The 26,426-nt window shown below is 32.5% G+C and overlaps 1 protein-coding gene across 1 annotated transcript; it reads left to right on the top strand.

Annotated features, from left to right (window-relative positions):
• The first annotated feature begins 1,198 nt into the window (after window positions 1–1,198).
• On the top strand, window positions 1,199–26,247 carry LOC143067880 (integrin beta-like protein A). The gene is made up of 15 exons (XM_076241485.1): window positions 1,199–1,629; window positions 2,220–2,473; window positions 3,055–3,195; window positions 8,979–9,114; window positions 10,246–10,407; window positions 10,689–10,840; window positions 11,308–11,463; window positions 12,387–12,427; window positions 13,196–13,309; window positions 13,671–13,781; window positions 14,085–14,198; window positions 15,355–15,468; window positions 15,868–15,992; window positions 16,343–16,554; window positions 25,863–26,247. Exons 1-15 carry the CDS (start codon window positions 1,516–1,518, stop codon window positions 26,044–26,046), a joined length of 2,130 nt encoding a protein of 709 aa, XP_076097600.1. The 5' UTR covers window positions 1,199–1,515; the 3' UTR covers window positions 26,047–26,247.
• The last annotated feature ends 179 nt before the right edge of the window (window positions 26,248–26,426 follow it).

Below are 26,426 nucleotides of genomic sequence, written 5' to 3'. Positions count from 1 at the left end.
TTTGAATCAAATGACCCCAACAAAAAGGCTCAACCGTACAAGGTTTAAACACTTAGAACCGTCTACGATGGATAGCTGTCTTATTGGCATTCATACTACAACTACTAGTTGTCTTTGATTGCTGTATGTCAGATTTGTTTTTCTTATTTTTGTTTTGTCATTATTAAGATTATCTAACGTTTATCGTTTGCACTAGCTCAGTCTAACTTACCTAACGATCACATTGTTTGTCTTCCAATTGAACACATACTTTAGGCATAGTTAACAGCTAGTTTTTGGCTCTTTTGCCTATAGACGGATCAACGAACAAAGCCAAGTTCCTTAGGAAGAATGAAACGAAGCTAGCAGAATCCCTTTACTTCACTATCCGCTATAGATGATGTCCTCTCTATAAATAATTCAGTGTTTGTTAACTATGTTGAACGTTCTATGCTTTGTATATTGTTGTTTGCCTTTGGTACTTTTTATTTTTGACATATATATAGCTTTGTCTTTTTACTTTCGATATATGAGTTTGAATAACCTTTTGGTATCTTTCTCCTGTCTTGTATATGATCCTTTAAAACATAAGTCATGGTATGAATGTCAATGAGACAGCTATCCGTCAGAATCCATATGATGTAAGCAACTATAGGTCACATATAGGCCATTAATAATGAGTAAAATAATACCGTATAGTAGGTTTCAAAAGGTCCCGACATGACAAAAAAACAGTTAAAAAAAAACACAAAAAAAACCTGAAACGACTTGTTTCGGTACCATGCTGTGTGTCAGAAATTTGTGAATTGTCAATAAAAATCTTTTTCAGGAATTTTTTGTTCTATTTTGTTGAAAAGAAATTTTGCGATTTTGTTCTCTTTAATTTTCCAAAGAAAAACGATTCTTTACTGTGAATTGTGTTAAAAATAAAGATGTAAGAGTCTTAAAATATAACTTCTGTTCTATTGGACTTTCTCCAAAATACATATCCAGGAAGTTGGACTTTCCAAATAGATTTTTTTGAACTTCCAGGTAACCTGATTCCTGGTATCTTTTATCATAGAACAGTTATATTTCATAGTAGTGTTGCATTGGTCCGTATCTAGCAGAAAGATTTACAACTCTTCTAACTTACAAGTTCTATTGGAATATTATAAAGACAGAGAAAAGCCATATCCATGTGAATTGATAAATCTGATTTTGGGAATAAGCTATCATTAGACAAACTTTTTGATAGTGAAAACGTTATGATTTTATAACACATAAATTGATCAACTTTCAGTTATATGAAATTTACAGTCGTTCGGAGTTTTTAAAGTGTCAACGCCTCTTGGCACCCGTACAAACTTATCACTGTTGTATTTAAACAGATCGACAAATTATCGCAGTCAGTAGAAGAATCACTTTCATCAAAGGATTTAAATTACTTGATAACTGTATATTACCTACATATATATCATATGGTAATATATAACAGATAGGAAGGGAAAATTGCATCGTTGAAAATTTGGTCAGTTGGATATTTGTGACCCAAATATGAATTTAGCAGCGTTTTTTGTTTTTATTGGAGTGAATTTTCGAGTAATTTTTGCCAATTTTCTAGGCGGAACTGTGAGTTGGGAACCAATAGGCTTACCACCAAGCACTCAGGTAAATTCTTAATGAAAGCGTTAAAAAGATGAGTTAGGTGTTCAATTATGCTATATTCCCTACATTATTTCGTTTTAAGTGTAATTGACACACATTGGGTTTTGAAAATAAAATCTGACATGGTAAGAATTGAAAGCAATTTATTTTACTGAAGACAAGGTAGAAATGAATATTCTCAGACTCTAAATCAGCCAGTTCAATGTTGGAAACTATTGCGTAGAAAACAAAAACAGATGTAAACAATTACAGGTCAAAGTGATAGTTTTGTCCAGAAATTTTCTATATTTTTCAACAAAAATAAATCATAACAAATTACCATGTTCGCTTAAATAAAGAGAGAAAAAAACTGGTTTATAAAAAAAATCAAATTCGAAAGCCTTCACAATATATCATCACGAATAATTTTATGACAAAAGTAGCAATAAATGTAGGTGGTAATACTAATGTGCATGCACTTTATTATAGACTTTTTGATTAATCTCAAGCGGTAAAACACAATTGTATATTAATTAAGTCAGGACATTTAAAATAACTATAGAAATATACCGATGAACTATAGAATCCGATTGTCTTTCTGTCTGATTTGTTAGGTAAACCTTCATGGACGTTATGGGTTCCAGTTCAGTAACGGTCCTGGTTGTGGTGACACAATTCCTGTTGGTTCGTTTGCTGGTGGCTTGGTCGGTGGTAATGGTCTAGCTTGTACACAAGGATGTACACCCTCACAGAACATCACTTTGGGAGATCTCAATTATTATTGTGCATCTTTCTTAACGTCTGATTGGGAGCAAGGTGATGAGTTCATCAGTCACACATTTCCATCAACTGACAAATTCTTAGTGTCGTGAGTACTTGTCTTTTCAATATTTTTCTTACAGATGTCATTAGTGATCATACCACAAATGCTTTGTTCTTATATTTATATACTATTCCTATAATATATGCCTTCGAGGGTATGTATCGTTTTCTTTCAACGTTTCTTATAGGGTATTTCATTTTTTACTACCAATGCTGTTCCACGAATATTTGTTGTTCATCGTTCATAGAAAAGAATATATATTATCGTGGTTCAGTATTGATTGTAAATAAAAAATCCAATAAAAAAAAGTTGAAGGCAAATGATATGGACCTACGAAGGCTTATGATATAGGCCCAATTTAAAGACACGACACTAATTTGACTAAAGTATGAAAAAGAACTAAAAATTTCAACAGCTATGAATATAGTCGAATTAGTAGTATCCACGACCACCAGAAAATTGACACTATTTCTTAACAAACGATAACGTCTCTGTATATACGTAAAATGACTGTAAGCTTACAGAAAATAGTTAACTTTCTGTTTTTACCAAACGTACTTAATTAAATATGGTAAGGTTTTCAGAATTACGTTTATATTGTTTATTTTTTTTTATCATTTTTTAAGATATACTGGGAGTCCTTGGATTCACCACGACTACGGAACAACGGGAAATATTTACTTCCAAACAACTATTGACCTCAGAGTAAGAAGTGACACGAAGCGACCAAATTCTTCTCCAGTTACATCCTCGTTACCTCAGTATCAGTGAGTAAAATGATGCAAGCCATTATACTGTCAAACAGATAAGATCGGACCTTTAAGGTTCTAATTATCGAATGACATTTGGATTTTTTCTTTAGTGTTGGGTGAAAAAAAAGTACATAAAAATTGTCCATATAATACTACAACCTAAACTACCTTCTATAACTCTTGACAGCTTTTTCTATTAACGTGGCAATTTTGTTAGTCGATGGAAATCACCCGATACAATTTTGGACTACAATGATAACAGAGTTTCACAAAAAGTTTGTTAAAATCAGTTGTCTTAACTCTTAATTCTGTAACTGTAACTATGGTTAAGGATATTTTATGCCAGATTTATTTCTAATTGTATATATATTTCATAATGGCCCGTGTGAACATGTTTTGCTTGATGCCTCAATGGTCATTTAGTGGACTGAAATGGACCGCCCAGGAACCTTTACAACTAAATCCGGAGGAATACATTATTTTATAAGAATTTATACAATATCTCACCAATAGTTTCCATTAAAGTACCATCGGTATTATAATTTGGCCGTTGGAACTATTTCAGTTATAACGTGTGCCAATTCATCTGTAGTGTAAAACATTTGCTAAATTATCTTTATTTGTACGTTCATCCAACTTATTCCGTGGACATATGCATTGCTACCTCATTGTTATTCAGACTAGGTTTGATCCAAATTGATTATAAAGGATGTTTGAAACCCGAACTCGTGTTATCTTTCGGAAGATGTTCTGGAAATGGTTTGAAATATAACAAAAACATATAAAACCGTTTGCCTGAGAGAGGAAAAATGAAGATTTTTGATAAATATACAATGTCTTCAAAGGCTAAAAACCCATTAAAATTGGTATTGACCGTTCGGCATTTACAAGATATCTACAATAGTCTTTTCCTAGCAACCTGGCATTAATATGGTATGGTCCAGATCCTATGCTTCTTTTAAAAAGTTTGCTTAAAATGTGGATTTGGTTTTGATTAATTAGGTCAACATATCGAATGGATTTTTTGGCCAATGATGTTGTACAGTAATGGGGGTTTCAAAACTCACCCTGTGTGACCTAACACTTATTCTTATAGGAGTAATCTCCCCGCGTCCCCTTTTTCTTGTTATCGCTATATCTCTAAAACCGTAAAAGATTTTAGCAAACTGTTTTCACCAAATTGTTCCTCTCCTCTTGAGAATGATTTGGTTAATTTTTACTTGATTGATCTGAACACATCTTATGGGAGTTACTTCCCTTTGAAAATTTAAGATAGGCGAATTGTTGGGTAAATTCATACGTAATAAGTCGTAGAGGCCTAAAGTCTTTTGATAAGAAGTCCTTGGTCCATTTAAAGGAAATTGAGGTCAAGGTCAAAGGTCAAGGTCATGATCAAAATTTTGAATTTTGCTTGTTATCGTTATTCCACAGAAACTGTGAAAGTAAATGATATGATGTGTTTGCCAAATAACTGTTTACAATAAGGCGCAACTTCAACCTATTTCAGTCAAAGTGTTTTGGTTAACCCTTATAGGAGTTTTCTCACCTTATGTATTTCAAATCAGTATTTCTCCACAACCATACAAGTGATTGACCTCCGGTCTTCCGTTTTGAGTTCACTGACCTATGACCTTGAAATTGAGATCAAGGTCGAAGGTCAAGGTCATGTTATAAATTTTGAATTTTGCTTGTTATCGTTATTCAAAAGAAACTGTTACAGTTAATGATATGATTTGTTTGCCAAATTACTGTTTACAAAAAGGTGCAACTTCAACCTATTTCAGTCGAAGTGTTTTGGTTAACCCTTATAGTTTTCTCCCCTTATGTATTTGAAATCAGTATTTCTCCACAACCATACAAATGATTGACCTGGAGTCTTTTGATTTGAGATCACTGACCTATGACCTTGAAATTGAGGTCAAGGTCAAAGGTCAATTTGACGTTCTAGATTTTGACCTTTGTTAAAAATTATTTTCTGTTCATAATAAAACAATTAAGTCTTCTGCATATACCTATTAATCTTATTTTTTTTATATCAATTTGAAGAACCAAATTACATCAACAAGGAGTGACATTTTCTAACATAGTTTTTTAAATTTCATTCTTATTATCGAGGTGGAAAGACCTTCAATTGTTCTCTGAAGAATTGGTTTTTAATTTAATTAGTATGTTTTATTGCAAAAGCTTTTTAAACTATAAGATGTGCTCAAGTTTCTTTTCATGTAAAAGTCTTATTTTACGAGTGATAAAGAAATATATTATAATATTTATTTTGAAAATAGAAGTCATAAAATGTTAAATGCCAAAACGATTCGATGAATGAAACCTATAAGCTGAAATACATGTATATTGCAGAACTTTTATTATCTTGGGTTTAATGTTTAATCTGGGTATTGCATATGTTGGAAAACTCATCAAATAAGCACCGTCTGTAATATAAAAAATAAACGTATACTCCGTTAAAGAATGGTCGTATTTTGTGCCAAAAAAACTGTCCAAAGCAAATTCTAATTTATGCATAAGCCCATAAGGACTCTGGCATATAGCTATAATATTTTATGGTCAAAATGTTATCTTCAAATTGCACTTCTGTATTTAAAACAGACTAAACTAGTCTTAAAATTAATACTCAGTATTATTGCTTGATCTAGTTTTCCCCTCTAAGAGTTACGGAGGAATCAAATCTATTCTTTGACTTGACGTGCAAATATTTGTTAATAGATCTGCCAGCTGAGGTATGGGTTTTTGTGAAATGACAATTTTACAAACCGACTTATTTGATTAGCTAGATTTAAAATTCTTCAGTCGTCAATCGAATTGTAAAGCGTGTATAATATATATGCAGACATTGTTTGTTTCTTACCCTTTCGAAAAAGAATTTCGATTGAAAATAAAAACGATCAGAACCTTGGTTCGACTTATAGTGTGTTGTTTTTTGACTACATGGTATGTGTCTCTATCATTTTATAATTATCATTGTAACATTAAGAAGCAGAAAAGAAAATAATTATAATATATCAGTCTGATAAATTCGGATGAAGAGTTGTTTCATTGGCACTCTTACCACATCTTCCTGTATCTATTCAACGAAGTATAAATCAGCTATCAGTGAGAAAAATGAAAAAAAAAATAAAAAATTATATGTTAGCTAGTAATATAAAAATAAAGAGATGGTTTATATAAATGCAACAGTAGTATGCCTTTGTTCAATAATCATAAATCGATTGAGAGAAAACAATCCTGGTCACAAACCAAAACCGAGGGAATTATATCAACTATAAGAGGAATACAACGGAACAGTAGACACACTGAATTGCTACAAATACAAACGCTTTTGATGAATGAAAGCAAATGAGACAGACTTCTATTCATTGAAGTTCAAATGAAGTGGATGTTAGCAATTATATGTATAACCAGGAAGATTTGGACTATTTGCGATTAGATATAAATCAAATTCAGACAATATATTTTAAGTGCTATAGTGACAATATATTAATCCGTTTATCAAACCTTTTACATTTCTTTGTGTCTAATTAATTCTATTGTTAAATATATGTTTGACGTGATGGAAATCACTCTGACCATGACAAGTTAATCCGTTGGACACTAATCCTTTTCTATAGTAACTGTTTTTTATATATGCTTTTGTATGTCATTTTGTTGTCAGTTTAGGTCTTAGGTCTGGTACTGTCCGGACCTTGCTAATAAAGTTTAAAGTATTGGTATTCCGTCTTGAATTACTATAACACGGAAAACGCCCGGTTATATATTGGTGGAGGTACCCGCGGCACGATCTTGAGCTAGTTCCCCCAAACTAGTAAATGGATACCTTCAGAAGCAACAATATGGAAGGAACCTGGAATTACCAGCCTTGCAGAAATGGACATCCGTTTCCGATAACAAAAGAAGATACCTGTTTGGACTTTCTGTGCAAATATTGCGGTAAGACATTGAACGTTTTCACATACCATCGATGTTATGCTGTCAACGCTTATTGCTACAAGTGCAGACATCATGGACTTTTGCCCGTATGTGTAGTTTTCACGTGAAGTCATGTGAAAACCAAAAACCGAAGAAGAAATCAAAGTCGAAATCCAAAATTCAGAGAGACAATGACCGTATGAGAACGTTTATTGAGAAGAAGCAAATGTCTCAATTTCCGTTTCAAGGACTTGAGGACCAGGAAATCGCTTCATTTACGTGCTCCATACAGGACGAATCCACGAAACAGCACATAAACAAGTTGAAAGTGACTAACCGAAACTTCATCAAAGAAATCGCTGCGCTCAAGTCTGAACATTCTAAATTGGATACCGTAGTGAAAGATAACGTGATATTAAGGAAGAATTTGGACAAAGTAAATTTGGAACGTTTAGAACATGGCCGGATAATTCAAAAGATCGAACACGAGTTAGCCGAACATACAAGTAGAACTGAACATTTGGAAAGAGTAATAGTTCAACTGAAAGAGGAAAACCTAAATTTAACGTACACCAGACAACGCTTAACAATGGAGTTCAAAAATTCTGACATACAGTACAATCGCATCTTAAATGATATGGAAGACGAAATTCAGAGACTTAATGAAGAGAACGTAAACAGTAGACACGAACTTCAACATCTAGATATCAAACATTCAAACCGAGGTGTGCGTTCGACCCTTGCAATTTGCTCGCGTGGCAATTCTCAGCAACGTCATCGGCGAGGAGGAGGATACCCACGACGATAACAAAATGTATTCGGCAAACTCGGAGACCGAGTTTAGGTGGAGTAGTGGCGAATATAACCAGGAAGATTTGGACTATTTGCGATTAGATATAAATCAAATTCAGACAATATATTTCAAGTGCTATAGTGACAATATATTAATCCGTTTATCTAACCTTTTACATTTCTTTGTGTCTAATTAATTCTATTGTTAAATATATGTTTGACGTGATGGAAATCACTCTGACCATGACAAGTTAATCCGTTGGACACTAATCCTTTTCTATAGTAACTGTTTTTTATATATGCTTTTGTATGTCATTTTGTTGTCAGTTTAGGTCTTAGGTCTGGTACTGTCCGGACCTTGCTAATAAAGTTTAAAGTATTGGTATTCCGTCTTGAATTACTATAACACGGAAAACGCCCGGTTATATATGCAACCGCCCGGCCTTCAACAATTAGAAAACCCTTACCATATATATAGTCGGCTATAAAAGACCCCGTCACGATAAATACGAAACAACTAATGGACTTATTTATAACAAAGCTATTTACAAAATACATGTCACAAATGTAACTGGCATGTCAGTTAACTGCTAGTAGTCTGTTGTTATTTATGTATTATTGTCATTTTGTTTATTTTCTTTGGTTACATCTTCTGACATCAGACTCGGACTTCTCTTGAAATGAATTTTAATGTGCGTATTGTTATGCGTTTACTTTTCTACATTGGTTAAAGGTATAGGGGGAGGGTTGAGATCTCACAAACATGTTTAACCCCGCCGCATTTTTGCGCCTGTCCCAAGTCAGGAGCCTCTGGCCTTTGTTAGTCTTGTATTATTTTAATTTTAGTTTCTTGTGTACAATTTGGAAATTAGTATGGCGTTCATTATCACTGGACTAGTATATATTTGTTTAGGGGCCAGCTGAAGGACGCCTCCGGGTGCGGGAATATCTCGCTACATTGAAGACCTGTTGGTGACCCTCTGCTGTTGTTTTTTATTTGGTCGGGTTGTTGTCTCTTTGACACATTCCCCATTTCCATTCTCAATTTTATGCATGTGCAGATGACAATATTTTGGTTATTTTAGAATACCATTTGACTGTATTACCAGTATACAGCTTCCAGTATATGATCCGGATGAAGATGTTACCTCATGCCGATGGTCTGCTGGTGTGGAGTGTGGTGGCGTTTGTAATGGGCTTCCTGAATCAAAACTAGATTCAGTAAGTTATGATATACATGTATCCTTAATTATTGAATATTCAAGTGTTTATTATCAATCATAACTTTCTGCTTGGTTAAACAATAAGTACATTAAAGATCATTAAAGATATTTTTCATTATAACTTTTCGTACATTTACTGTAAACTTGATAGTGAGACAAAATATCAAAAGGAGCGCCAAAAATCCTGAAAGTACATTGGTTGGTATTGAATAGAATGAAATTCAAAACAGTGTGGCTGTGGCCATTGATTGACACATTAAATTCATCCATTGACTAGGACAATTTAGGTGAACGTTTGTATGTAACGACCACTGCTCACTATGTACTTTTTAAAGACACTTAAACTATGGCGTCACCAAAGGTTCTCAACACCTTAATAAAGTAATTCGAAAAATTAATCAGAAATAACACGATGTTTTGATTTATATCAATTATATAAGTCAAAACATAGAGGTTATTCCTGATTAATTTTTCGAATTATTTTATAATTAAAGGCGTTAAGAAACCTTTGGTGACCCCACAGTTTAAATGTCTATCGTAGGTGCGTCGTGAACAGTGGTCGTTACAGACGTAAATTCACGTAAACTATCCCAGTCAATGGATGAATTTAATGTGTCAATCAATGGCCACAGCCACACTGTTTTGAATTTCATTCTATTAAGTTGATTATGTCGCTTCAGCAAGGAATCCAAAACTCACAGATGTTTTCTTTTTAGCCGTTGTATTTCACGAAGATTCGAATTGCTAACTGGTGAAATAGCAGTTAGTTTAATTTTATGATTCCTAGATTTACCAGGAACGGCCTAAGTTAACCCAGTACCCAGCAAATTGTATAACCTGACGGTGTAAAACGTACTTGGATACTTAAACTTCTATGATCAAAGGTAAACATAAAGAGAAGCCGAATCCAATAACACCAAGAGAAAAACAAAAATATACAAATATTTATGTTATAAAATCTATTAGTGTCGAAGTATTGACATCTGAGCTGAGGATACTCTGGGGGACTACCATTGCACCAGCAGTAGTGTCGAGTATTGTATTTTGTATTCAATATTCTTAGAGAATATGAAAAGTTTATATGAATCCTATTTATCTAAACATGCGTTTTCTCTTCTTGTGTTTTCAGCAAAGGTGTATTTTAACAATACAACCAAAGACTGTTACAGGATTTATCCATAATGGAACCTACATAATCACCCTGACCGTAGAAGATTCTCCACACACCACAATCACAGTTGGTTCTAGTACTGTTAACCCAAATACTGCACTGAGTCAGGTACCACTGCAGGTATGTGTTTAAATGAGATCCACACTCCAAATCTGTATAACAAGTAAAAACCCCAAAATACTGAACGCCAAGGAAAATGCAAAAAGGAAAGTCACTAATTAAATGGCAAATCAAAAGCTCAAACACATTCAAAGAACAACTGTCATATTCCTGACTTGGTACAGACATTTTCTTATGTAGAAAATGGTGGATTAAACCTGGAAATTATACATTCACATTCAATATAAAGTTGGTTGTTTAAATAAAATGTTGTATGTAATCTGCTGTGTTTTTCTTTTCAGTTTGTGGTAAAGACAGTGAAAGTTCTAACAACGTGTTCTGATATTCCACAAATAACAAACCCGACTCCATCAAATGGACAAGTGTTTATTGTTCCTAAACTAGACACGTTCAAACAGAAAATATACGCAAAGTTTAATTCGCCAGCTGTTAGGTAAGGTTGTCACTGAAAAAAGTCATTGGTTACTTTGAAAAGTTGTCTTTACTGCCTGTTCGGTAAATTCAGTTTACCCTACCGAGGACAGTAATTGAACTTTCACAGAAGATAAGCTTACCATGCCGTATTTAGTTTTTGTTCGGTAGATGAATTAGTGAAAGATAATATATTAATACTTTTATATATCAGGAAAATATTACCTTGTGACCAGAAATGGTAATGAAATCGATGGTAAAGGGTTATATCATCAGGGAATACTCATTTTGTCCTGAACAGTATTAAAATAAATAGAATGTGATACTATTATAGTAGATTGCCCATGGCTGATGCAGTTATATCTCTATGGTTTCTATTTAATAATTTCTAAAAATATATAGACGCTTTGTTCTGTTTTATCGACGGCATTTACTGAATTTTTAACACATAAATCTTAATTTGTATGCAGCTTCGATGATTTTTTTCAGGATTCTCAATATTGTGACTTCGGTACCATATGGGACATCAAATACTGCATTACAGCATGAAGGTGGTCAGGTATATAGCACAGAGTTTTCATGGACACCTATACCTAGTCAATACTCGACAAACATCATATGTTTTCAGGCAGTTGACGATAGAGGGTAAGTGCCACTATTTCTTTAAAAGTTGTCATAAAATGATTTTGTTCACTTTTTAACCCACACTTTTAGCAGTTTGTATAAAGGGGGTGGTCAAACTCTTGTTGTTTCTTTATAACCGACTTTCTTCCATTTGTGGCCAGTTAAAATTCTGTGTCTTACTGTGGCCGTTAATTGGGTCACATTTCAGAGGAGGCAGTAAAAAAAGGTGTCGGTCTAGGATTTTTATTTTTTTAAACCGATGGCATTGTCATGAACCTGTCCCTAAGTCAAAAACCTTGTCATGAATGTTGTTAAACTAAGGTTATAACTCCCGCAGACAACGTTTACCTTTAACTGTTTCGAGTACATTTCAGGTCCTTTAAAAATAAAAAATAAAAATTGAATTATATGAACCTACTGTAAGAATCGCCAAAATAGCTTTACCCTGAGAGATGTAAAACAATTGTGAAAATTGGCTAACCCTCAAGATTACCATACTGGCATTACTTGAAATGCTTCAATAAAAGTATGGTTATATAAACTAGAATAATTGTAATGTGTATAAGTACAATATGTAAAAATATAGTCAGAACATGATATTGAAAATATAAAAGAAATTACAGAGTCTTATTGTTTGCGCTTCATCATGACTTTTCATTTTAGTGACAGTTACATTTTATATATAATAAATCATTTTTTACATTCTTAAGTTTGCTGTAAGGTGTTGTGCAGAGGAGAGGCGAAAGATGCCAATTGGACATTCACACTCGGAGTATGACTGTTGTTTGGCTTTTGATCGTTTTCTATTTTTAGCCATGATATAATGTCAGTTCGTTTTCGACTTAGTGAGTTTCAGAGGAAGCAGTAAATGATCTTTCGATTCTTTATTAATGTATAAAAAAGGCTAATTGTTTTTTTGTTTTTTTTTTGTTTTCTTTTAACAGATTGTACAGTGAACAGCATTGTTTTACACTTCTAGCAGGAGGTAGGTTACTTTACAGATCTTTGTAATACAAATGAATACTGAATGATATATCATAACTTATAAACTTATAACATACATTCCTAAAACAGTTCTTCGATAAAGTTATAAAAAAAAATCAGAAAAACAAATATGTAACACAGCAACTAAAGACAATCTCTGAATAACAGGCTCCTGACGTGGGACAGGCACCTACAAAATGTGACGGGATTAAACATGTTAGCATGCAGGCGCTCAACCCTCCCCTTACCTAGGACAGTGGTGTAACAATACAATATAATCATACAAATAGAAATATTTATAACAAAAACACAAAGTAGACGTGGACGGGTACTTGTACATCTAAACGACAAAAAGACATTAAAAACAGACATATATCTGAGAGTACTCGCAGTTACTGACATATACTAGTAGTTCAGAGCCAAAACCACTAATTAAAAAATCATAAATATTAGAATAAATAGATTGTTTTATGTCATGTTTAGTTATGTTGCTCCTCAAGTATTATAAATCATATATAATTTGCTTGTAATTTTGATTTTGAGCATATTTGATAAAGGATCATCCAGAAAAACCCAATTTGGACACCTCAAAGTTATAAAGTGTTACTCTTACATTATACGAAAAAGATATGTGGATAAACATCATCGAATCATCACTCTTAAATGCTGAAGGAAGAAAATACATAATTTCATTCCACAAAGCTGATTTTACTAAATAAAAGAATAGTGCAAGCTCACTAATAATATTAACACTGTATCACCATTTCAGTGGAAGACCCATGCACAGCAAATCCATGTGAACATGGAGGTTCGTGTCAAGTGCAGTTAGACAGTTTTGTATGCACATGTACACCGGAATATGAAGGCAGAAACTGTTCAATAGGTATACCATTAATTGTAAATTGTGCATTTTATGAATATATTGAAATATTTAAATGTCGAACGGAACTGTGTCATTAAAATCATTTGAATTAAAAAGACGTTATTCAATTATTCTCAGATTGGTTCTGATATAAGTTATAACGTAAATAGTGTGATATATTACAACAACTAGTTATATACGAACGCCAGTATCATATAGGTTAGTGTTTCTCCATCATGAAAAACAAATATATGTGTCAGTAAAGTAAAAGTAATGGTACTGTAACTTCTACTTATTTGCTTTGCATTTATTTATCATATATTTCAATACTACCTCAGACATGTCCAATGAAAAAATAGTTCATGCAACTTGATTCTTTCAGATATAAATGATTGCTTGAGTTCTCCTTGCAAAAATGGTGGCACATGTTGGGACCAAGTCGGTGGATATAAATGTTTCTGTCCAATTGGTTTTATGGGGGACGAATGCCTAGGTGAGTATCTCTAAATTTGATTTCCTATGAAATACTGGTTTATGTCAGCACACGCTTAATTTACGTAAAGTTGGAATACTGATTCTGAAATAGCTTATTACAATTCATGATTCACTAGTATGTTGCTTTTAAAAAAAATTATGCGTTTATATAGACAAAAAGACATGCATCAATTCTAGATGTATCAAATGAACAAATGACAACTGCTTATTAACAGCAAAGATTTAAAGCACAAGATGTTGAATCACGGAAAAAACATCCTTTATACTATGCAATTAATTTTTATATAACTCTTACTTGCAGCAATTGATTATTGTGCCTCCTCTCCTTGTCAGAATTTCGGTACCTGCACAACAACAAATACTAGTTATACATGTACGTGTGGTCCTGGATACTCAGGTCATAACTGCAATATAGGTAAGAAAATATTTAAAAAAAAGAAGTAAGTACGTTGTTTCTACGGGGCGCCGAATGGGACTCTTGTGGTTTTGTACAAAATTCAATTCTGTCATAACAAAATCATTTTTGTCCTACAAAACTATGTGATACAGACTTGTTTTATGAGAACTTCAATTTTGTGATGACAAAATTCATTTTTGTAGACAAAATTCTTTTTTGTCATGACAAAATTCTTTTTTGTAGACAAAATTCATTTTTGTAGACAAAATTCATTTTTGTCATGACAAAAGTCAATTTTGTCAAAAAGGTATGCAAATATAAACTTATTTGCATACAAAATTGACTTTTGTTACCTGATATGGAAATTGAACACAAAATTCAATTATGTGACAAAATTCAATTGTGTGACGAAATTCAATTGTGTGACAAAATTCAATTGTGTGACAAAATTCAATTTTGTGGGACAAAAATTCAATTTTGTGGGACAAAAATTCAATTTTGTGAGACAAAAATCAATTTTGTGGGACAAAAATTCAATTTTGTGAGACAAAAATTCAATTTTGTGAGAACACAACAGTCAATTTTGTCTCACAAAAGTCAAATTTTGTCTCACAAAAGTCAATTTTGTCTCACAAAAGTCAATTTTGTCTCGCAAAAGTCGATTTTGTATGCAAATTAGTTCACGGAATCCAAACTAAACTAATTTGCATACAAATACAAATACTTTTGTCGCCCAATTTTCAAATTAGGTAACAAAAGTCAAGTCTGCTTTCCAAAATTAATTTTTGTCATGACAAAAGTAACTTTTGTCCACTGAAAGATAATTTTGTATGACAAAATTTAAATTTGCAGTATACTAATGTCCGTACAAAATTGAATTTCGAGTACAAAATCACAAGAGTCCCATTCGGCGCCCGTAGTTTCAAGATACTTAATAAATCAATGTTTGAGAATATAATGTCTATTAGAATAAAATTGAGAAAGGAAATGGTGAATATGTCAAAGCGACAACCACCCGACCACAGAGCAAACAACAGCCGAAGGCAACCAATGGGTCTTCAATGTAGCGAGAATTCGCGTAGAAGTTTACCAAAATTAATAACAAAAGTATGTAAAGTCACACACACATTTTGTGTCCCATTTAATGTAGATACATTTGTACATTGATTCACAGATTTGGACGAGTGTGCCAGCAGCCCGTGTGAGAACGGCGGAACTTGTACAGATATGGTTGGTGATTTCTTCTGTGAATGTCCTATTGAATACAAAGGCAAAAACTGCAGCACTCGTAAGTATCTCAATGACTTATTTTTTTATAGCTGACAATCCTTTGATTTCACGACTCGAATTCTTATTATGGATTTATGCAAAAAAAAAAGTATTGGTCGCATTGGAAATGTCAATTATTGACCATTAAAGCCCCGAAACCGTGAATTAGTCGTCAAGAAAACTAAGCATTGATATCATTTAGTAGCAAAGTATCAGTTAATATATAAAGATAATTATGTTCACGGTAGCTCAAATTATACACATCATACTTGTAAACCGAAAATTCATTAATGATTGAAAAAACTAGAATATTTCAGTCTAGCAACGACAATGGATGTAGCCTCCTTTCATCCTAATGTAGGTTTTCTTTACTTGTAAACAGCAGTAAATGCATTTCTTTTTGTCTTTTCCTTTACAGCACATGATTTTTGTAATCCAAATCCGTGTGCTAACAATGGTGTATGTACAAACTACAAAGATAGTTACAGATGTTCCTGTCCGAGTGGGTACATAGGTCTGGATTGTGAAATCTATCAGCCTGAGGTAATATGATTACTTGGAATATAACTATTGACAATTAGCTATCTTCAAGTTACTAGTATGCATCAACATTTCAAAATTGATATCTATATTTAAGATAATTTCATCTCCATTTTAAAGCACCCCAAGTGTCGACTGTGGTATAAAACTTATGGTACTAGTAATTCCTAGACTTTTACCGTTCGGTAGTAAACTTCCGTAAATGGGAGATCGTTTTGGCTTTGCAGGATGGATAAATACGTACCCACGTCCGATCAAAAGACATTCTCGGCACCGACTTTTTAAAAATTCCCTGTCCATATTTTCAAATGTGTTCTTGATAAACTATTATTTTTGTTTCTGTTTTTTACCAGAGTTGTGGTGTTGATGATGACAATCACTGTATGTGTCTACTGAATGGTCGTCGTGTTAAGTTACCATTCCCACAACCCAAGGCAGAAGGGTTTTCAACAGATGATTTAATAGCTGGTGTTGTTGGAATACCTATTGGAATAGCTACAGGTTTACTTATGTGTGTTCTCTGGCATAAACTTATCAGACCAAGATGTTTTAATAGAAGTGACGGGTATGTTTTATTTTAAACCAAACTTGTTAGTCATAATAACATTGAGAATGGAAATGGGTAATGTGTCAAAGAGACAACAACCCGACTATAGAAAAAACAACAGCAGAAGGTCACCAACAGGTCTGCAATGTAGCGAGAATTCCCGCATCCGGAGGCGTCCTTCAGCTGGCCCATAAACAAATATATACTAGTTCAGTGATAAAGAACGCCATACTAATTTCCAAATTGTACACAAGCAGTGTATATAAAGTGCGAATCAAGCTAGTTCATTTTCACTATCATATGCCAGTATTTCTATTGTAGAATAAAGGATCATAGGAAAATGGTATTTGTTTACGTTTCGAAAATACTAAAATATATCATTTGAAGGAAAGTTTCAACATATTTTCATTGTGATATGTCTTTTTAATGTACAAAAACAGCATTAAAGTTCAAATAAGTGTTATAAAAACAACATAATATAGCATATCGATTATTGAAAGCGATTCATTTTAACTATAAATGCGATGAATTATCACTATTAGTGCATTCATTTTTCGAAGATGCGAGGAATTTTTAATGTAGATTTATGTGATAAATGGACTTGCAACAAATGAAAAAACTTAATTGATGACTTTTAAATTTAGTATTTATGATATTTTCAAATTGAAATACAAACTCCTCATTCATTCTTCATCATATATATAGCTATTCAAACTTGTAACAAAACGCTCCTCAAAATGTCATATTGTATTCTTAAAAGTACGTTTTTCCTTAATTAATATAATACCTATTTTTATAATGCACTTGAATGATAACTTTTAACTGACTGATGACAAATGCTCAGTATATAAGATAACTTGTTTAACCAGTGGAACATATTTCACCGAAAAAGAACTTATTTTACCAGGTGAGGAACAAATCTCAAAAACCCAGAACTTTTTTCACCAGGTAAGGAACAAATCTCAAAAGTCCGGAACTAATTTCACTATGTAAGGAACATATTTCACCAACCCAGTACTTATTTCACCAGGTTTTATAGAGAAAGAACAAATTATATAGAAGTTTTCTGTGCAAAAAGTTCTCCCAGAACATATTTTCTGTGATATAAGTTCCACTGGAATTTTTTCACAGGAACAAATTTTGGCTCACACTATCAGCTCGGGGCAAGTCAAACTTCGCCAGTATTCCTCACAGACAATCCTTATAACATGTATACTGCAAAAGGACAACGTCATTAAATAAAATAGATAAATAAATAAATAATCTTTATTTCAAGAGGATGATCCCATTAGTTAAAACTAATCTTCCTGAGAGTCCTCAAAATAATAATAACATATTTATAAGTACAGAGAGTATTATAAAGTTATATTATACACAATATACAATTGTATTTAAATAATAATGAAAAAGCATATTAATTTGCACAATTGATGAAAAATTTGTAACATTTTGTTTTAAAAGATGCAAGTGTGTTACTCATTTTTATTTCATTTGGTAAACTGTTCCATATTTGAGAACCTGAATATGTAAATGTTTTCTTTAAAAAAAATGTTTTTGGTTTTGGAAGATTTAATAGTTTTTCATCAGCTGAACGTAAGTTATAATTTTGATTATCAGTAAAATGAAAAAATTTCTTGTAAATAACCATACCATTTAATGATTTAAATACAAGTATTGCCTTTTGGTATTGAATGCGTTTTTCCACATTTAACCAGTGTAAACTATTAAACAATAAACTGGATGATGTCATTATATCAGCTTCTACTATAACCCTAGCAGATTTCTTTAATAACTTATTAAGTTTATTTACTCCACTTTCACAACAACTTCTCCATATATTGCAACAATAATCAAATAATGGCAGAATACGTATATGGATAGGTAAATATTTTCTTATATTTTGTAATAAATTGATTCTGTTTGATATAGTACATGACATTTTATCTATCTGCTGATTCCAATTTAGGTTTTTTCAATATATAAACCAAGAAGTTTTTCACAATCTACATTTTCTATTTGTTCATTGAAATATTGATATCTAAACTGTTTCCAATTGAACAAAGCCTTTGTTTTGAACCAATAATCATTGATTTACACTTTTTGGCATTTAATTTCATACAATTTTGCGAACACCAGTTTTCAATTACATGCATATCATTTTGAAGGTTAGAAGTTAACTGAAGTAAATTATTACCTTTACAAATTTGTAATGTAGAATCATCTGCATATAAATCTATTAATAAATGTTCTATATTAAGTGGTAAATCATTGATGTATAAAATAAATAACAGAGGGCCCAGGATAGAACCTTGTGGTACACCAGTTTTTTTTGCATTTAGTATTAGACATGCGTTATTGACCTTAACTTGTTGGCTTCGTTCAAACAAGTATGACTTAAACCAGTCTAGTGTACAATTTGAAACATTATAATATTCAAGTTTTTTCAATAAAATTATATGATTAACCGGATCAAAAGCTTTCTTTAAATCTAAAGATATAAAAATATAACTTCGTTTATCTCTCCATTATCTATATGAGTGCAGTAGTACACGAATGTTTAGGTCTGAAACCTGACTGTGTAGTATTAAGAAGGTCATTACTATTTAAAAATATGTACAAACTATTAGCTATATGTCGTTCTATGATGTTTGAGAGACAAGGCAAAACTGCTATTGGTCTATAATTATCAGGATTACAGGCATCGCCACTTTTAAAAATTGGGCAAACTCTTGCAGTTTTAACAATACTTGGAAATTTACCACTTTTGGTGCTTAGATTAAATATATATGTCAAGGCTGGTGCAATGACATCGCTGCACATACTCAAAATATTTGGTCCGACATCATCTAAACCAGTTCTTTTAGACTTGTCAAGTTTTTTTAAATACATGTTTACATCTAAAATACTCATTTCTGGTATAATGAATTTTTCACTACCCCTTTGTTAATTTGATTTTACAAATGTATTGAGTGCACCAAAACTGGCACCATCATCATTATTACATACTTTGTTATCAACTATACCTTCAGCAATATTTGTGAAATGCACATTAAATGTATTTGCTATATCAATATCATTTTGAATTACACTATTTTTATATTCTAAATGCGTTTGTTGTGTATTTTTTTTAGGATTTAGACTTTTGACATACTTCAAAATAGTTTTACTATCTTTACAATTTGAAATAGCATTTTGGAAATATTTTTCCTTTGCCTGTTCTACTAAAAATGTAACCTTATTACGCCAAATTTTATATTATATATATCACCAATTCTGTGAAAATAATCTCTTTAGTGTCTTGCGCTATTTATATCAGAAGTCCACCACTCTGGTTGTTGGATATTTTTTGCCCTTTTAATTTTCTTAGGAGCATGTTTGTCTAGGGTGCTCAGAAATAAATTATACCAATAATTAGCTGCTTCATCAACATTTCCAATTGATTCAATGAGATGAAAAGGAGTATTTGTTAAATTTTCAATAATTTTTTTTTTTTATCAAATTGTTTGAATGATCTATATTCTATGGACAAATGCTCCATTTTTGATATTTTTGGGTTAAGTTTTCTTGTTACGCAAACAGGATAATGATCACTGACAGCATAACTAGGCACATTTACTTCTATAATATGGTCTACATCTGTCGTATATATATGGTCTATGGTAGTTGCACATTTATCTGTTACTCTTGTCGGTTTACGTACAATTTGTTGTAAACCATACAAATTAATACAGTCCTTCCATTTTTGATTTCCGACAACTGTATGATTTAAATGTGAATAGTTTATATTAAAATCTCCTAAGAGTATAATTTCTTTATTTTCTGCAGACGCTATATCTATTTCTTTTTCAGCTGAATCAATCCAAGATTGAAATGAACTCGGTGGACGATAAAAAATGCCTATTAAAATAGAGTTTGTGTTTGGAAATTTAATTTCAATCCATAAAGATTCAATACTACTTATTTCTAAATCGATTCTTCTCTGATGACATACACTATTTCGTATGTACGCAATCACACCTCCGCCATAATTAATAGTGTTTCTATCTTTTCTTTCTATTTTGTAACCTTCAATTTGTAATGTTTCGGTACCAATTTCATCATTTAAAAATGTTTCTACCATACCAAATATATCAAATAATTGTTCATATTTTAATAGAAATTTTATTTCTTCAATTTTTGGTTGTAAATGTTGAATATTTAAACCTAGTTTAAACCCTTTTTTAAATAACCAACTTGCTTCATTATTTCTACTTTTATTTACAGAACTAGATGTTTTATTTTGACTCTTTCTGTGTCTCTTTTGAGATTTTCTCCAATTATTATTATTACTGTTGTTTATATTATCAATGTACTTTATATTACATGAACATTGTATACTTTTACATTTATCACATAACAGATTTAAAATATTATATCTGTTTGAAAAACTAGAACAAGCTAAATGCTACCTATGAACATAATCTGACTTACGTACAGAGTTTGGTGAATGATAGTTAAAAAATGGTGCTCTGTCTACATTTTGTCTATTTAGCTCATTATTGTTTCCCTGTCACGAAAGTTCAAATTGAGATCATTCCTGTCCTTTACGTTTCTGGGGTTGATTCGTGAATGGTTGAAATTTCTTCTGTCTGTTGTATTCATGTTGCTCCGAGATTGATATCTTGGTTTTGAAGGGCTCCTTCTGAAGTTGTTTGCGTAATATTGGTGACTGGAACTTTGATATCTATTTCTGTTTTGTTGGTTCATATGATGCTGTATTTGTTTTCCCTTGATGCTTTAATTACTTTATTAACATTTGCCAACAACTTTATTGTTCCATATCTGTTTAGATGAATGCCATCTGTGGTGTAAAATGATTTAGCTATATGATCATCTTTGTAGACAAAAGATTCATAATTTGATATGAATTTGACATCATTATAATGACACATTTGTTTTAGGATTGTGTTATATTCAGTGACATCACATTTTATCCTTGGCAATATTCCAGATACAATTGCTCGACAGTTTTGACATCTTACAAAGTTAATGATTTCTTGGAAAATGTCCACAAATTGTTGAACATTCATTTTGCTACTTGCATCATTGCCACCTACATGAATTATAATTGTATTGTATGAACTCAGATCCATACTTCTTATGTCTTCGTATAAATCTAGTACATTTGCTCCTCTGTGAACATGGACATCTATATAATCTTTTAATTTAGATGGGTCAATTCCTTTTAGGACTGAACTTCCTGCAATTAAAAGCCTACTTCCTGATAATGGCAGTTTTGGTTGGGTATCATACACAGGGTTTTGTGGTTTTTCATTTATATCAGCATTTATTGACTGTTCTAGTTCATGTGGATGTTCTTATAATATTATTTCACATGTTGTTTTTGGAATTGTTTGATCTTCATTTAACATTTGGATACATTGGTTACTGAGATTTTCCTCCAGAATAAAGCTTTTTTGTAATTTAATTGTTTCCACTTCATACAGTTTTATTTTATCACTGATGCTTTATGTTTTTCCTTGTAACATGTTAACTTTTTTTTCCAAATTTTTATTAACATTTTGAATTTCTGCTTCAATGTCTTGCATCTTATCTATTGACTGTTGGTAATGTTGCATACACACCTTTGCTAAAGCTGTTATGTGGTCATTTAAAATTTTAATGCTACTCGCATTTGACAAATTATTTGCTTACATAGATATTTCCAATTCGTCAACTTTGTCTTTCAAATTTGTAACAACAGTAGTTAGTTTGTCTAGTGTTGTAACGAAGTCTTGAATATTCAACTGTGATAGTTTGTTACCAATTTCATCTAAACATGTGCTTTTATCCTCTGAATTAGTCGGATTTATATCTTTAACTTGTGCTTGTATGTCATCTGGAATATCTATTATAGGTATAGCTACTGACGAAGTTGACGGTTCCCGATTTGTATTTGACGATACTTCCTCTTTTATTGATTTTATTGTGTTGTTATTAGGATTTGATATTTGAATGGTACCGGGGTTTAAATGTTCTGTTTTATTTACATCTATAACAGAGTTGTTATTGCAATCTTCTTTTCCTTGTTTCTCCATTAAAATCATCTCTTCGAAAATTTTGTTTAGCTTGTATAAATTTACATCTTTCCCGTTTATTTGACATTCCTTCATTTTAACTACAATGACCGGAAGATCTGTTTCACAAAATATGTTCAGTCTTTTTCCATTAATAAGTACAGAAGATGTTGTGAAATATATATTGATACAATAAGATTTACGCTTGATAGATCTGCCCAACGAATCAAAACCTTTTTCGGAAACTTTAATTTGTTCTTCAACGGCATTTTTATTATTCTTATCGCTGATTGGAATAAATGCTATTTCTCTGTTATCTCCTCCATTTGTATTTAGATGTTCATAATAGTATGTGCATGCCCGTTTAAACACTTCAAAACTAGACTGGCTAAAAAACAGCATAAGGCCACCACCGGTCAATCTATAACTTAAATGTTCTGATCTTGTTGAAGACTCATGGGTGGCCTTCGGTTGGATTGTTGTCTCTTTGACATATTCCCCATTTCCATTCTCTATTTTTAGCTCACCTGGCCCGAAGGGCCAAGTGAGCTTCTCCCATCACTTTGCGTCCGGCGTCCGTCGTCGTCCGTCGTCGTCCTGCGTCCGTCGTCGTTAACTTTTACAAAAATCTTCTCCTCTAAAACTACTGGGCCAAATTAAACCAAACTTGGCCACAATCATCATTGGGGTATCTAGTTTAAAAAATGTGTCCGGTGACCCGGCCAACCAACCAAGATGGCCGCCATGGCTAAAAATAGAACATAGGGGTAAAATGCAGTTTTTGGCTTATAACTCAAAAACCAAAGCATTTAGAGCAAATCTGACATGGATCAAATTGTTTATCAGGTCGTCAAGATCTATCTGTCGTGAAATTTTCAGATGAATTAGGCAACCCGTTGTTGGGTTGCTGCCCCTGAATTGGTAATTTTAAGGAAATTTTGATGTTTTCTGTTATTATCTTGAATATTATTATAGATAGAGATAAACTGTAAACAGCAATAATGTTCAGCAAAGTAAGATTTACAAATAAGTCAACGTGACTGAAATGGTCAGTTGACCCCTTTAGGAGTCATTGCCCTTTATAGTCAATTTTTAACCATTTTTCGTAAATCTTAGTTATCGTTTACAAAAATCTTCTCCTCTGAAACTACTGGGCCAAATTAATCTAAACTTGGCCACAATCATCATTGGGGTATCTAGTTTAAAAAAATGTGTGGGGTGACCTGGCCATCAAATCAAGATGGCCGCCACGGCTAAAAATAGAACATAGGGGTAAAATGCAGTTGGGCTTATAACTCAAAAACCAAAGCAATTAGAGCAAATCTGACAATGAGTAAAATTGTTTATCAGGTCAAGATCTATCTGCCCTTAAATTTTCAGATAAATCGGACAACTCGTTGTTGGGTTGCTGCCCCTGAATCGGTAATTTTAAGGAAATATTGCTGTTTTTGGTTATTATCTTGAATATTATCATAGATAGAGATAAATTGTAAACAGCAATATTGTTCAGCAAAGTAAGATTTACAAATAAGTCAACATGACCGAAATGATCAATTGACCCCCTAAGGAGTTATTGTCCTTTATAGTCAATTTTTAACAATTTTAATAAAATTTGTAAATTTTTATTAACATTTTCCACTGAAACTACTGGGCCAAGTTCATTATAGATAGAGATAATTGTAAGCAGCAAGACTGTTTAGTAAAGTGAGATGTACAAACACATCACCATCACCAAAACACAATTTTGTCATGAATCCATAAGCTTCCTTTGTTTAATATTCACATAGACCAAGGTGAGCGACACAGGCTCTTTAGAGCCTCTAGTTTTTTAATTCATCGTATTATGAAAACGAACATTTGTACTGTAATATAGGTACATTTGTACTGTAATATAGGTAAAGCTCTCAATCATGAACTAAAACTACCGGTTGACCATTTAATCGGTCGAATGACTATCCGAGTAACCGGTTATGCAAAATTATAGAAAAGTAGTGTGGTTTTTTATTCCATCGGTTTGAGCCATAGATAGATATAAGATGTCATATATGACAATGAGACAACTCTCCATTCGAGTCACAATCTAAAAGTAGACCGTTATATGTCAAAATACAGTCTTCAACATGGAGTCTTGGCTCACACCGAACAGCAAGTTATAAAGGGCCCCAGTGACCTTTCAAACGGGAAAAACAACGGTTTAATCTATATCAAGATGTACGTAATTAGAGATGAAGTGTCATGGAAATGAAAATCGATAAATAAAACCAAGAATAAAGATCCTTACGATTTATTAGAAATTAAATGAAATACATTTGAAACAAATGTTATTTCTATTGAATTTCTTAGAGTGTTAAATCAAACTTTCCTCCGCAAGTTAAACTTTATCAAACCCTTCTCTTACTGTATCTATTGTTTGAGCAAGTCGGCTAAATTAAGACTTTAAAAGTGTGTTTTTTTTAAATTCATATATTTAGTGAAAATGCACCGCATACATTATTTATACAATAATAATGAATCTCTCTGTACAGTGAAAATGAAAGTATAGTATATACTCGTATGGTCCGACCATACGCGTACGGCCGGACCATACGCGTATGGTCGGGCCATATGAGTATACGCATATGGTCATGACCATACGCGTATGGTCCAAATACTCATATGGTCCGGAACATATATACTGTGTATTTCATTAATATTATTGTGGTTTTAGATAGATATTTGTATTTATTCGTTTTATAAAAACAGTCTTTTATTGCATATAACAAATAAGTAGATTTGGCATGCTTGCAAATGAGACCAGCATGCATGCAAATAATCACCCGAGACCAAATGCATAGGTGTAGCAACTAAAGGTCACCGTACGGCCTTCCATATTGAACAAAACCCATACTGTATACTATGTTTAGTTTGTGTGGTGTTGTCGATTTGGAGGTGTTTTGATATTGTCATGTGGGTGGGAGGTTTGGCTCGCCAGGAACCAGATTGGGTCCACCATTTTATTCTTAAAATGTCCTGTGCCAAGTCAGGAATATGGCAGTTATTATCAAATAGTCCGTTTCTATGTATGTTGACGTTTGTTTTATTGCGGTACAGTGTTTCTGTTGTTCCGTTGAGAAGATTTTGCAAAAGTTAACGAACGATGACGACGATGGCAAGGACGACGGAAGACGGACGCCAAGTAATGAACAAAGCTCACTTGGCCCAAAAGAGCAAACAATTATACGAATTATTCTTTAATTCTATACTGAACTTTCTTTTTTATTTTGTTTACAGCGTTCGTGGACCCCGATCAAGGCCATCATCGACGAGTTCAGACAGGTCCCTTCTCAGTAGAAGTACAGCTTCACCAAGTGAGATTCGAGCCAGTGTCCATTCACCCATTTCAACCATAAGTGATCCTCCATCTTATACAAATCTTTACAGAAATAATCGTGCATCAGACTGGAGTCCACGATGAAAAACTAGTTTACGTCTGTTGTAAATATACTAAAGGGTGCTAAATCAAACCAATAATCTGTGATAGCTAATCGATTTATTGTATGATTTTTTTTCTATATATATATTTTTGTACAAATTTGTTTTCATATTTCCTTTTTACCACATTCATGTTGTTTTTATATACTAGTATTTGTTTAATAAACTATATACATACACGAAAGGCAATAATTGATATGCCATAACTGTAAAAATGGTCGAAACATATATCCATTGTCTGCTTAGAATGTATACTTTAGGCAACCGCATTATTAAAACGGATAATGATGAGCAGAGTAAAATATTTGGCAACTTACTGGTTTTCTTCGAAACTATAATCTTTTTAATCTTGTAGGGAATAAT

Source organism: Mytilus galloprovincialis, chromosome 3 (assembly GCF_965363235.1).
Source record: "Mytilus galloprovincialis chromosome 3, xbMytGall1.hap1.1, whole genome shotgun sequence".
NCBI classification, from domain to species: Eukaryota; Metazoa; Mollusca; class Bivalvia; order Mytilida; family Mytilidae; genus Mytilus; species Mytilus galloprovincialis.
Note: the sequence above shows the minus strand (reverse complement) of the source record. Positions and strands in the feature narration are given on the sequence as shown.